Source organism: Drosophila nasuta, chromosome 3 (assembly GCF_023558535.2).
Source record: "Drosophila nasuta strain 15112-1781.00 chromosome 3, ASM2355853v1, whole genome shotgun sequence".
In the NCBI taxonomy this organism is placed as follows: domain Eukaryota; kingdom Metazoa; phylum Arthropoda; class Insecta; order Diptera; family Drosophilidae; genus Drosophila; species Drosophila nasuta.
Window position 1 is genome coordinate 3,114,411 of NC_083457.1, and position 13,131 is coordinate 3,127,541.

The 13,131-nt window shown below is 37.2% G+C and overlaps 2 protein-coding genes across 7 annotated transcripts; one reads left to right on the plus strand and one right to left on the minus strand.

Moving 5' to 3' along the window:
- The first annotated feature begins 1,145 nt into the window (after positions 1-1,145).
- On the plus strand, positions 1,146-6,702 carry LOC132789950 (fatty acyl-CoA reductase wat-like). Of its 3 annotated transcripts, none has more exons than XM_060798310.1 (5): positions 1,146-1,318; positions 4,986-5,098; positions 5,171-5,681; positions 5,739-6,453; positions 6,522-6,702. In XM_060798310.1, the coding sequence occupies exons 1-5, from the start codon at positions 1,243-1,245 to the stop codon at positions 6,607-6,609; spliced, it is 1,503 nt and encodes a 500-aa protein (XP_060654293.1). In that variant the 5' UTR covers positions 1,146-1,242; the 3' UTR covers positions 6,610-6,702. The 3 variants fall into 3 exon arrangements, with proteins under 3 accessions (XP_060654293.1, XP_060654294.1, XP_060654292.1); XM_060798311.1 differs by lacking the exon at positions 1,146-1,318 and adding an exon at positions 3,061-3,222; XM_060798309.1 differs by lacking the exon at positions 1,146-1,318 and adding an exon at positions 4,563-4,743.
- Positions 6,683-12,529, minus strand: LOC132789948 (serrate RNA effector molecule homolog). Of its 4 annotated transcripts, none has more exons than XM_060798299.1 (8): positions 12,404-12,529; positions 11,871-12,023; positions 11,606-11,802; positions 11,259-11,544; positions 10,422-10,488; positions 8,278-10,355; positions 8,111-8,218; positions 6,683-6,971 (listed from the first exon to the last, which is right to left on the minus strand). In XM_060798299.1, the coding sequence occupies exons 2-8, from the start codon at positions 12,011-12,013 to the stop codon at positions 6,902-6,904; spliced, it is 2,949 nt and encodes a 982-aa protein (XP_060654282.1). In that variant the 5' UTR covers positions 12,014-12,023; positions 12,404-12,529; the 3' UTR covers positions 6,683-6,901. The 4 variants fall into 4 exon arrangements, with proteins under 4 accessions (XP_060654282.1, XP_060654283.1, XP_060654281.1 ...); XM_060798298.1 differs by lacking the exon at positions 6,683-6,971 and adding an exon at positions 7,025-7,420; XM_060798300.1 differs by lacking the exons at positions 6,683-6,971; positions 11,259-11,544; positions 11,606-11,802; positions 11,871-12,023; positions 12,404-12,529 and adding exons at positions 7,024-7,420; positions 10,750-10,911.
- Positions 12,530-13,131: the final 602 nt, after the last annotated feature.

Consider the following 13,131-nt stretch of genomic DNA (forward strand, 5'->3'; position numbering starts at 1 on the left):
CTTTGTAACTGGTCAACTGAATAATAAATACATCTAACAATATATATTGTATCATCACGAATAATCTTTTTTATCTTATCTTTTCTCTTTTCCTTATGAGTATACAAGCATGCCTATTTCAAATATAAAACTTATTTTTTGTGTTAAAAAACAAAATGAATTATAGTTCGTTGAAGCGTTTAAAATTTTTTGAACTCTGTTCGATTTTGTGAGCTACGGCAACTGAGTCGTCTTGTATTTAAGCATCTCGTGTCGAGCACACTCGACTGTAGCTTTCTTACTTGTTTTTTTAAATTAAAAAAACTAAGGTTGAAAATATGTATTATATTATAAAAGAAACGCAATAATGAGATATAGAAATATTTTTGAGTTTATTTTTAAATGGATACTTACTAACATATGCGAGAATAGGAAAATAACCACAATTCAGAAGATATACTCTACTCTGCTATTATTAGTCCAGTTTCATTAATGTACATTTAATGTGGGTCTGCTTTCAACATTATTCTGTATATGAAAACTCACCGCGGGCGATGGGGCGGACAAAACTCGGAGGTCATGTTATTATGGTATGTTATCAGCGCAATCCCCTATTCGCAAGGGATTATCAGAATCTTGTCGAGCAGAGAATGGAAATGCATTTGTATGTACATATGTATGTATGTATATTCCTCGATTGGACTCAAAATGCGTTTACACTGAGTATATACTTACATATGTAAACATGATATTGCTTTTAAAAATGTTATCATAAAACTAGAGTCTTTACCTCCATTCTATTGCTTACATACAAATACAAAATACTTAATAAATATTAACATTATTATATTAATATATGTTAATATAATACCATTTCATTTTGTCTCTTCTTCTGCTTTTAAAAATGAAATTAATTTATTTCAGTTCACTTAATATCAAATACGGTTTCATATTTTTATTTTCACACAGTATTATAGTAAGGGAGATAAGGCTGATGCTAACACATACATATTTACTGAACTTGTTTAACTATACATATATACTATATTACACTCGTCTTCATGAATGAGCCAGTATACTTTGTAGCATATTTTAATACTTTGTATTTAATTACACAACAATTTCCTCTATAAAAAGCCGAACAGCATTAGGCGAACCGGTATTGATTCGCAGCGTCGCGTAAACGTTATATCTGTTGAAATGAACAGATCAGTCGTGTTTTTCTTATAACGAAAGTGGAAAAGGCAATAAGTTTTAGAAAAAATGAACTCGACAATAAAGGAATTTTACAGAGATAAGACGCTATTCCTGACAGGTGGAAGTGGATTTTTGGGAAGAGGTAGAACAACTATAAATGTGATAATGCAAACAGTGATAATATACATTAAATAATAAATAAACGTAAAAAATACATTGAATTAATACGAATGATATGACCAATAATTATTATACCCGCTTCCCAGAAAGGATATTATAACTTTGTGCCGGCACGAAGGCATCTCCGACCCGAGTATATATATAAAAAATAAAACCAAACTAAGTAATATTTTACGTGCAGCAAGCGAGGGTACATTCATTAATAGCTATCTACTTCTATATGATGGCATCCTCACTTCACATTACAATTAAAACCACGCAAAGCAAAAATTACATACATTTTTTTAACGGGTTCAATTTGTTATTTGTGCATATATTCTACATTTGTTTAATAATGTATATACGAGTACATATATTCTTGATCATTTTCAACAGCCGAGACGGTTTAGCAAAGTCCTTCTGGGCTGTCTGTCTGACTGTCCACCTGGCCGTATGAACAGTAATATCTTTCAAATTTTAGATTTTTCTGATCGATTAAAAACAATATTTATTCAACCAAAATAGCCATGCACATATTTAGGAATGACTATCAAATGTACATTATGAAGTTAACACATCGAGATTTTAAAGACTACAAAGATACAAAATCATTCTCCCTGTTATAATTTGTTACATTTCTTTACGTACTGGTTTTAATTGTCGATAGGTAGCGGTTATATCACAGTCTTACACACTCACGGCCTCGATTTTTATTACATTGTATTAACTTGACTTATTTCAATATTACAATGTAAGAGAGATTACGGTGATAACTATCACACAACCAAACACACTGAACTACAGCTGGCATATTTATTGAACTTCTATATATATAGTATACTCGTATTCATGTGTGAGACAGTATATTACCATACTATAACCAGAAGGAAAACTACAGTTGAGTGTGCTCGACTGTGAGATACCAGCTACCCATTTGCAATAAAAGCAGTACAATATATGCTATATTTCGTATATCGATATTCTATTACATTTAAAATATACTAGATTGCCAAACAAAGCAAGTAAGACCCTAATGCAGCAAAAGTTTTTATATTGCATATAAAATTATTTCATAAATGACTTCCAAAACTTTTTAACTGATCCCAATAAAATTTTTTGAAGTCATAAATATACTGTAGATATTTTTATATTTATAAAAAGAAATTGGGCTCCCTATTAAATATTTTTGATTTGCAATAATCATTTACGTGCATTATCAGGTTCGAGCTGACTCGTTCTGCTTGTTACGCTGTAAGCGCAATGTTATAATACCATTTTACCGTATTAAAAGTCAAACAGCATTGACAATCTGATATTGCCTCGTAGCGTCGCATTAACTTTGTATCAGTTCAACTGAATAATAAATACATCTAACAAATATATTGTATCAACACGAATGATAGACCGATATATCAATGCTGTTTTCTCTTCTCCTTATGAGTATACAAAGATGCCTATTTCAATTATAAAAATTATTTTTTGTATTCAAAAGAAAATTTGAATAGTATTTTGTCTAAGTGTTTCAAATTTTTTGAACATTGATCGATTTTTCACTACAGGCAACAGAGTCGTCTCGGATCTAAGCAACTCGTGTAGCTTACTTACTTTCATTTTAATGTTAGTAGTTTTAAATAAAAAAAAATAAAAAGGTCAAAAAATTATACAAATAAACACAATAATGAAATGTGATAGCAAAATTTTTTAATTTATTTTTAAGTGGATGTGCACTAACATAAGCGAGAATAGAACTCGCAAATGTCATTGCGAATTTAAAATAACCACAATTCAGAAGATATACTCTGCACTACTATTAATGATCAAATTCTCTTTGATTTAATGTGGGCCTATTATCAACAACGCGGGCAATGGGGCGGACAAAGTACGGAGGTCAGCAAATATAAATGAAAATGTAATACTTTGTTGCATTTGCTGTAGTATTATTGTTATTATTGTTATCAGCGCAATCCCCAATTCGCAAGGGATTATCAGAAACTTGTCGAGCTGAGAATGGAAATACATATGTATGTATGTATGTATATTCTTTGATTGCACTCTAAATGCATTTACACTGAGAACATACATACTTTCATACAAAATGTTGTAATAAAACTTAAAAGCAACAATAAAGTATCAAAGAACTATATAAAAAATAATTCTTAAACCTTATAAAGCACTAAGCAGGAGTCATCACCTCCATTCGATTGCTTACATACAAATCCACAACTACTCAATAATAAATATTGGACTATCATTAATATATGGATTAAGATACCATTACATTTCGCTTCTTTTCTGCTTTTTATACCCGCTACCCATAGGGTAGAAGGGTATTATAACTTTGTGCCGGCAGGAAATGTATGTAACAGGTAGAAGGAGGCATCTCCGACCCTATAAAGTATACATATTCTTGATCAGCGTCAACAGGCGAGACGATATAGCCATGTCCGTCTATCCGTCTGTCCGTCTGTCCGTATGAGCACCTAGCTCTCAGAGACTATAAGAGATAGAGCTATAATTTTTCTTCGACAGCATTTGTTATGTTTGCACGGAGATCAAGTTTGTTTCAAATTTTTGCCACGCCCACTTCCGCCCCCGCAAATCAAAAAATCCAATAACAAGCGTAATTTTAAAGCTAATTCGAATTTTGGTATATACAATAATTACTATAGTAGTTATGATTCCTGAAAATTTGGTTGCGATCAGATAAAAATTGTCGAAGTTATGAAAGAAATACTTCTGTATGGGCAAAAACGCCTTCTTACTAGGCGTCTTAGATGCTTTGGCTAACAATCTGGTATATTGTGCCGCCTATGGTATATTTTGAATGCGGTACTATATCGACATACCAAATATACCATTTGGTATATTTTTAGTATTTTTGCAGTATAATCGGTATATTTTGAGAAAAAATACCGCAAAATATATTTCTTTTATTCAAAATGGGTAGCGGGTATCTCACAGTCGAGTACACTCGACTGTAGCCTTCTTACTTGTTAAAAAATGAAATTAATTTAAAGTATCAGTTGAATATGGTTTCATATTTTTATATCGACACAGTATTATACTAAGGGAGATAAGGCTGATTGCTAACACAAAACCGAACTACATAATTACTGAACTTGTTTAACTATACATATATAATACATAATATAATATGAGCCAGTATACAGTATATGTAATTACCCAACAATTTCCACTATATAAAGTCGAACAACATTAGGCGAACCGGTATTGACTCGCAGCGTCGCGTAAACGTTATATCTGTTGAAATGAACAGATCAGTCGTGTTTTTCTTATAACGAAAGTGGAAAAGGCAATAAGTTTTAGAAAAAATGAACTCGACAATAAAGGAATTTTACAAAGATAAGACGCTGTTCCTGACAGGTGGAAGTGGATTTTTGGGAAGAGGTAGAATAACTATAAATGTGAAAATGGAAACTGCCAGTGTAAATTAAATCATAAATAAATGTAACAAATACATTGAATCAATACGAATGATATGATCAATAATTTTGTTCTCTCCATATAAGTTTTAATTACACGCATGTGCCTTTTTAAAAAATTAAAAAGTATTGTTTGTGTTAAAAAGCAAATTGGGATCATAGTTCCTCTAAGCATTACAAATTTTTGAACTCTGATCGGTTTTTCAGTGGTCATTGAGAAAGTGCTACGGGCAACAGAGACGTCTCGTATTTATGTGTTAATTCGATCGAAGCGTGGAAAAAGTCCCCAAGACCGCATAGACGAATGGAAAACAGATCCAGTGAGTACTGATCAATATTTTCCACAATATGTTCAAAAACTTTCAATTAAACTCAATTTTATTTTCATCCAGTTTTTTGGAGTACTACTCAAAATTCAACCAAATGCTCTGGAGAGAATTGTGCCCATATCTGGTGATTGTGAAGAACCAGATCTGGGAATCAGTGCAGCCGATCGTGAGCTGCTCAAGAATGAGGTGCAAGTGGTGATTCACTGTGCAGCCACAGTGAACTTTGCTGAACCTTTGCACAAGGCAGTGGATATTAATACTCGTGCAACTCAGCTTATGTTGAATCTGGCCAAGGAAATGAGTCGACTTGTGGGATTTGTCCACGTCTCCACAGCTTTTAGCAATTGTGTAATTCAACACATTTCGGAACAATACTATCCGGATAATCTGATTGCTGGGGCAGACAAGGTTTTACCGATTAGAAATGTTTGCGGCGATGTTCTATTAGACAGAATGGCATCGTCTCTGATGGGCAAGTTTCCTAACACCTACACTTATACAAAGGCCCTGGCAGAACAAGTGATTCAGACCGAGTCGGGAGAATTACCGGTGTGCATCTTCCGACCAGGTTCAAGTAAGTGCCTTCACCGAGTTGATTCGATTCCATTCTAATTGTAAAATAATTTTTTAGTTGTTGCTACTAACAAAGAACCGATGTCCGGATGGATAGACAACATCTACGGACCCCTTGCTATGGTTTATGGTGCTGCAATTGGTGTTTTACGAATTGCGCCTGTAAATATGAGAGCTCCCAATCCCGTAGTGCCCGTCGACTACTGCGCCAACTGCATTCTTGCTTGTGCAATGCAAACGGCGAACGAATCAGCTGAGAAGAGACTTCGCTCATTGCCTCCGACTATTTATAATTATGTGCCCCATAAGAGTAATCCGATATCAAATAGGACTTTCACTGATATTTTGGCGAAGTATCAACATACTGTTCCATTAGAACAGGCGCTGTGGTATCCATTCTTACATACTACAACTTATCTTTGGCTGTTCAACTTAATAGCTATCTTCTATCATACGTTACCCGGTTATGCCATTGATTTGGTGTTACGGTTGCAAGGCCAAAAGCCCCGTTTGATTAAGTTGTATACGAATATCCACAAAAGTATGAATGCACTTGCCCATTTTAGTACTGGATTCTGGACATATGAAATGATAAATACGGATCGTCTATGGCAATCACTTTCTGCAGCAGATAAAGAGCATTTTGAATTCGATATGAGAAAAATCGATTGGGATGATTATTTTAGCCGCGCAATGGTTGGCATGCGAATCTATTTGGGCAAAGAGGATCCAAGCGAAGAGGGTATACAGCGTGCAGCCAAGCACTTAAAACGGTATGTATTAAATATCATCAGCTATAGTAACTATACATAAATAATATGAATATCGAATGTGCTTTCAGACTCAAAAGACGCCATCGGGTATTACAACTTGTCCTTTGTATATGTGGCATCATTATTATTAAATGGTTTGTTGGGTTGTTTCTTTAAATAATAATTATTTTATTTACTTGAGGGCAATTAAAATCTTGTTTTTTTTTAAGTAATTTGAAAATAAAAATTTCATGCTGATAATCAACTTTATTTATATATTCTTTTCATTCAAGCAATACAAACAATATGCATACATTTATCCATGATTTGTCATTTGTCACTTTTAAACTTTTCTTTTGCTTTAATAGATATTATGATTATTTTTTCGTAGTCTGATTAATATTTTATCAGAATTGTTCAATCTATTAGTTATAAACTAATTGTGATGACACTCTTATTTGTGTATCTTTTAATACGGCTCTTGCGGCGCGTCCAAGTCCCGGTAGTGTGATCTGGCGCGATAATCAAAACCACCGGGTCTGTAAGCAACGAAATTGAGTTTAGATTGAGGAATAATATGCAGATCTTAAAATAAAACAAAATGTTTTTGAAATGCTCGAATATGTTTGCATTTCATAGCTTTACAAAATCGTTCAAGTTTATTAGTTGAAATGAAAATTAAAAGATTTAGGTCTTGGGTTTTATCAATTAATACAATCCACATATTGTACATAGAATCGAAAATGAAATAATATTTTGAATAATTAATGTTAAGAATTTCCCTTTTTTTTAAGATAGCATTGCTTAATTTGTTTATAAGAACTGAGCTCGAGAGCTCGACATAGTGTAGTCTGTCTGTGTAATTGCTGTGCTTTAAATTTGTTTGATTGTTTTCATGCTAATCAATTAGTCAAACATATCGGAATTAACAGGCGCGTCCAAATCATGGTAACCGATAAGCCGTCGTTGGTGATCCAAAGGCAATTCTCTGCAAAAAATTTGCGACACAAGAAAGTTGTGACAAATTTCGATTTAAGACCACAGCAAAATATTAAAAAAAAAAAAATTTGGGGACAAATACACTAGGTTTTTAAAGGAGAAATATGATGTTTGGAGGGACTTAAAAATATCCTTGCTTTTTTTAGCATTCAGACAGAATTAATCTAATCATGTTACAAATTTTTGCATCCTATGTGGCCAATGCTGAAAAGCTATTTCTTATCACACAAATTAAGTAAATAATAAAATAAATTCAGTAACTAAATAATTTAACAAGATTTTGTACAAACATGCATACATATGTACTCATACATGTACCTAATGAATACATTATAGGAGATTTGAATACTTCAGCTAAAATTTGCTTTAGTCAGAACCGAATTTAGCAATCCACGCTCATAAACAGCTTGACAGTGAAAATTCCCTTAATAAACACCTTTATGGGACACCTTTGTTTAGCGGAAATGAATTCCATGACACCTCTCTTGGTCTAGTTTTGAAATGTAATCGGACACCCGAGTGACAGTTTTCTCTGTATTTCCATTTGATCGAGTTGAAAAAATGTGTGGAAAAATGGTTTAACGAAAATTTTTAAAAGAAAACCTCTCAATAAACCTTCATTACAAATCTCAAATCTACTTAATTTTATGGACGGAACAATATTATTTATTAAACAAACCTGCGTGCTGGCGGAAAATTGCGTCCTCCACGACCACCACCGCCCATCATGGGCGGCGCGAATCCATAAGGCATAGCTGAGAAGGGCGGATACATCGGTGGTCGATAGCTGCAGTAATTAAAATTGTTATAAAACCATATTCATTTAGCAGGCACTTAGTAACTCACCCGCCACCGCCACGGCCAGACTCGGAGTCCGTGCGCTTAGAGCTGCCGGGATGCTCCGGTAGCTGCGGGCGCTTGGGATCGCGCAAATAATTATTGAAATATTCGACTTCCTTTCGAACCTCGTCAACTTTCTCTTCATGCTTGTTAAAGATGTGCTTGCGGATGAACTCGGGCCCTTTGAATTTTTTACCCGACAACGGACATAGCCACTTGTCTTTGGCCAATTCTTGGGTGTTGGCCTGTACGAATTTCTCCACTTCCGTGTCTGCATTTTTGGCGCCAAGCTCTTTGATATCGTCTTCACTCAATTGAACGCTCTTCGTTAAGAATTGCACTAGCTTGCCTTCATACGTCTTAATATATTCTTGAACATCGTTGGTGGTGACACGCATGGGCGCTGGGCCTCGAGCATGGATGATACCACAGCGATTGGGCATCTCATCCTCATATGGATACTCGCAGTGGTTGTAGTAATCCACAGAATGAACAATGCGCAAATACAGTACCAAGCGATCTAGCACTGTCAGCAGCGGCTCATCTCTCTCGATGGGCTCGCCTTCGCTGTCCTTGTTGTCGCCAGCCAAACCCAATAGCTCCTCCTCCTCGGCAGAAGCTTCTTCGATGAGGTAATCGGTTATGTTTTGAAGTACTGGATTCTTGGAATTAAAACCATAAGTAGTCGAGTTGCTTCCACTGCCATTGGTTGCCTCCACACCAACCTTGCCCTCCGAAGCCGCTTCTTCCGCTGGAGATACATCACTCCACAATCTGAAGCGCTCGTCCAGATTCATTGCAATCTTAGCACATAACTTGATGTCGGAGCGCACAATCTGTTTATGTGCTGTGATGCCATTAGCGGGACGCACCCGTCGACTCAAATCGCGATTGACAATTGCTCCCATTTCGCAGTCCCGAAGACGCTGATTGTTCAGACTCCAGCAGATCTCCTTTATGTTAACATCACGAGTAAAGGTAATCCAACCACGGCGATACCAACGTCGCTCCACTAGAGGATCGGCAATTGCCACGCGCAGATATCCACTAAATCGGGTGCAAATCGCCTCGATTTCTGCCTTGGTTATTGAAGGGGCCAGATTGCGCAAAAATATGGATGATGTGCGATGCAGTGCACGGGGATGTCCCTCCTTAACTTTGTCTAAATCGATTGTCTCGGTCACTTCGTCGTTAGCTTGTTTTGCAATTTCCCCGTCGCCTTTGTCCTTTGTCTCCAGCTCGTCCTTGTCCAAAGCCTTTTCTTCAGTTTCTTTTTCAGACTGTTCTTCCATAAGTTCAGGCTTTTCTGCGTCCCCATCGGTGATTTCCGTTTTTATATCAGTTACGTCCTGATTTTTACCCTCAAAGGACTCCTCAGGTTTCGGACTAGCAGGTGGTTGCAATTTGGCCTTAGCCGCTGCTTCCAACTCTTTGTCTTTTTGTGCCTCGGCCTTTTGATCAGCGCGCAAACCCTCTTCCACGTCATATTTTTCTTTGAGCTTCTCGTCGTCGGAATCCGAGTCCGAATCAGAGCTGCCAGAGGATGAACTTTCGTTGCCGCTACCGTTGCGTTTATGTTTCTTGTTTTTCTTTTTTGTTAGATTTTTATCGCTGTCACTTTTTGGCGAACCTCCATCGGCCTGTCCTTCAGCTGGCTTCTCTGTGGCGGGTACATCGTCCTCTTCTTGATCCGTTTTAGATGCAGTCTTCTCTGATGCCGCCATCTCGTCATCATCCCAATTCTCCTCATCAGAGTGCGCGGGCCGCGTTGTTTTGCGTGAAGGTGACACAATAATTGGCAAGTCGTCCTCGTCCTTTTCAGTTTTTGTCTGCTGCTTTGGACTATCGGGCGTCTCGCGCTTGGTAATTACGGTTGAATCAACAGTTTCCGATTTGCGCTCCTGGACTACAGGGAGATCCTTAGGCTTCTCATCAAGCACCTTGAGATCCTCATCGGTGCCGCCCTCTAGCTTAATCACACAAGTGTCAAGCACGCGCACCAATGCATCTGCTTGAGAGGAGTCAATTTTGACATTGTCGATGGTCCCATTCTCGAGTAGTTCAAGAAATACATCTGTACGCCTCTGTAAAACATTCGGTTAAGATGAATGGAAATTCGTAAGAAGTCGGAATGTAAATAATGCATTTACCTTCAAAAATCCTCGCTGTTCTTCACTGCGCCGCACGCTATCCTCGGGATGATATTTATTTTTGAACCTACGAGAGATAAAATATTTCTGATAAGAAATGGAATCTTTCAGATCGAGATAATGTGCTGTAATACGATAGATATAGCTTAAGTACGTCTCGTACTGAGATATATTTAGATAGATATATGGATATTCCACGCACATCCTCTGGCTGAGTGGCATCACATCAAATTGAGAATTAGTACTACATTGTTTTACGCTTGCTTTGAATTGAGTTTTGTAATTGATTTAGATATCGGTTGCAAGTACATATTACCCAAAGTCTTACCTTTGCATATTTTTTTATATGCTCACATATTTAATGCACATATGTTTATGTACGAGAGAATTGCATATTTAGGCAACGAATTTAAATAAATCGCGGTTTCAAAAATATAAAACACACCACGGCATTGCTCGCCGGGTACTTTAAATTTAACTGTTATCATATGTATTTAGTTCAATATGCTTCTATCGAGGCAGAGACAGAGCCGAAGGCAGAGGCAGACGCTGAAGCGGAAACTGAAGCTGAATCACTGTCTCGTCTCTGACTCTCAGCAGTTCGAAACTCGTCATAAAACCCATTAAAGCTGCAGAGAAAAACTTAATAATAAGTAGGTATACAAATAGGAAGTTATGATTTGTGATGGATTTGATTTGTTGATTCGAGATTTCAAATTGAACCAATCAAAATAGTCTTCAGGAAGAGTAGCTTTCCATTGTCCTTTGCGTGTAGCTCTCATTGATTCATATTTTGCTTTAGTTGTTCTCAATTGCTGATCAATTTGCGCTACTCACCATTCCTCATCCTTGTGGGCCACGAAGAACTCATTCAGCTGCTGTCGCTTAAAGTCCGTCTTATACTCGGTGTACTTGCGCATCACCTCCGAGTCGGAAATGTTCTCATCCTGAGTGTCCAGAAACTGTTTCAAAGTCAGCATCGCCGGCTGAGTTTGCGTGTCACTTGTTACGCCACCACTTGGAACTGATTCGCGGGCAGATGGCACATGGCTTGCATGCGAATAGGCCGAATGCAGTGACTGATAATGATCGTTCCAAGCCTGCACAAGGTACGGATCATAGCCTGCAAAAATGGAGTGAATGTATCAATAAGATGTTCTATTTTCTGTTTTACCCCAACTCACCAAAGCGTGGATTCGAGCGCATCTCGTTGTCACCCCAGTCGGGACGCATGCGCTTCGCGGGCGGCATCTCACGTCCAGGTGATCCATACCGTGGACGTGGTCCGGAGCCGCGGTAGTCGCTGTAATCTGGCCGATGCCGTGCGCCGCCACCACCTCCTCCACCACCGCCAGCTGCCGAACTACCTCGAAATGGATTGCTGTGAAGCAGTTTATTGCATTGTAATGGAAGCCGAGTCCAAACCAGGCAATAATGTCCGTTACTTACCGCTCCGCTCCCCACTCGTCGCGAGCATTTGCTCCGCCTCCCATTGGACGTCGTTCATCCCGACGTTCTGGCCGATAGCTGTCACGTTCACCGCGAAACTTATCGCGCCGTTTGCGATCGTATTCATCTTCCGAATCACCCATTGCCGTTTGTCTTCAAATTACAATGCTTATTGAGCAAAAATTATCCAAGAGAAAGTAGTTTTTGCTTTATCCGCTGCAAGTCGCACACATAACCTCAATACGCCTGTTTTATTTATGTGAATCAATTGTTTGCATATGTCTTACAGTTTGCATTTCTAATTAACTGTTCACTATAATAAAATCGGTCGATTTGCCAATTGCGAAATGCACCAATCTGCCTAATATTCATTTGCAGCTGCCATTGCCGCCATCTTGCCGCCTTTGCAAAAACGCTTACGTGTTGTTGTTGGGTCGGCAAACTTCAGCAGTATTCCGTATTAATAAAAATGCAATTGTTTGTGTGCGACTTGCAGCTTCAGAAGCAAATGCAAACAACACCATTTTACAAACCTTTTATAGTTTATCAATAAATTTACTATTTATTTATTATCCTACTTTTCGCAGTGCGGCATCCGAGTAGAGGTGGATAGAAATCGATGACAGTATCGATGAGTTGATATTTTACAAAAGTTATGAAATCGATGTTCATAATGATTATTATCGATTGTTCTTGACACCTTAACGTAAGATGTATATTCAATAGAATCTTGAAAAATATAAAATATTTTTATTGTTAACTATTTAAAAAAATTAAAAATCATACTCGACGAAGTTATTCATTTCACTACCACGATATATCGATAAATTACTTATAGCCTCTTTCCACCTCACTCAGTTTTTCTACGTTTTTTAAAGTCCCGTTTCGGGGTTTCCATCTGCACGAACCGAGAAATATGGGCAACGGTAAAATTCTCAATATGGCCGCTCTGAAATGTCAGCTGTTCAAATGTAAACACGAGTTGGCGAACAATTCAAAAAACAGCACGCGCATTTTAAAATGGAAAATTTTATTAAATTGCAGGATTTTTATGAGGATTTTGACGAAGTGGAGGGAAAATTAGCGGAGTATAGAGTATAGGCCATTGCCAATAGTAAAGAAATCGCCATCAGTTTGGGGCTATGTACATAAGTAGATTTGCTGGCAGCAATGTAATATTTACATAAATACATTTACTTTTTAGCAACAGCATGGGTGTTTTGGGAGCGCGATGTTCCTGGAAACAACGAATCATTTTTGA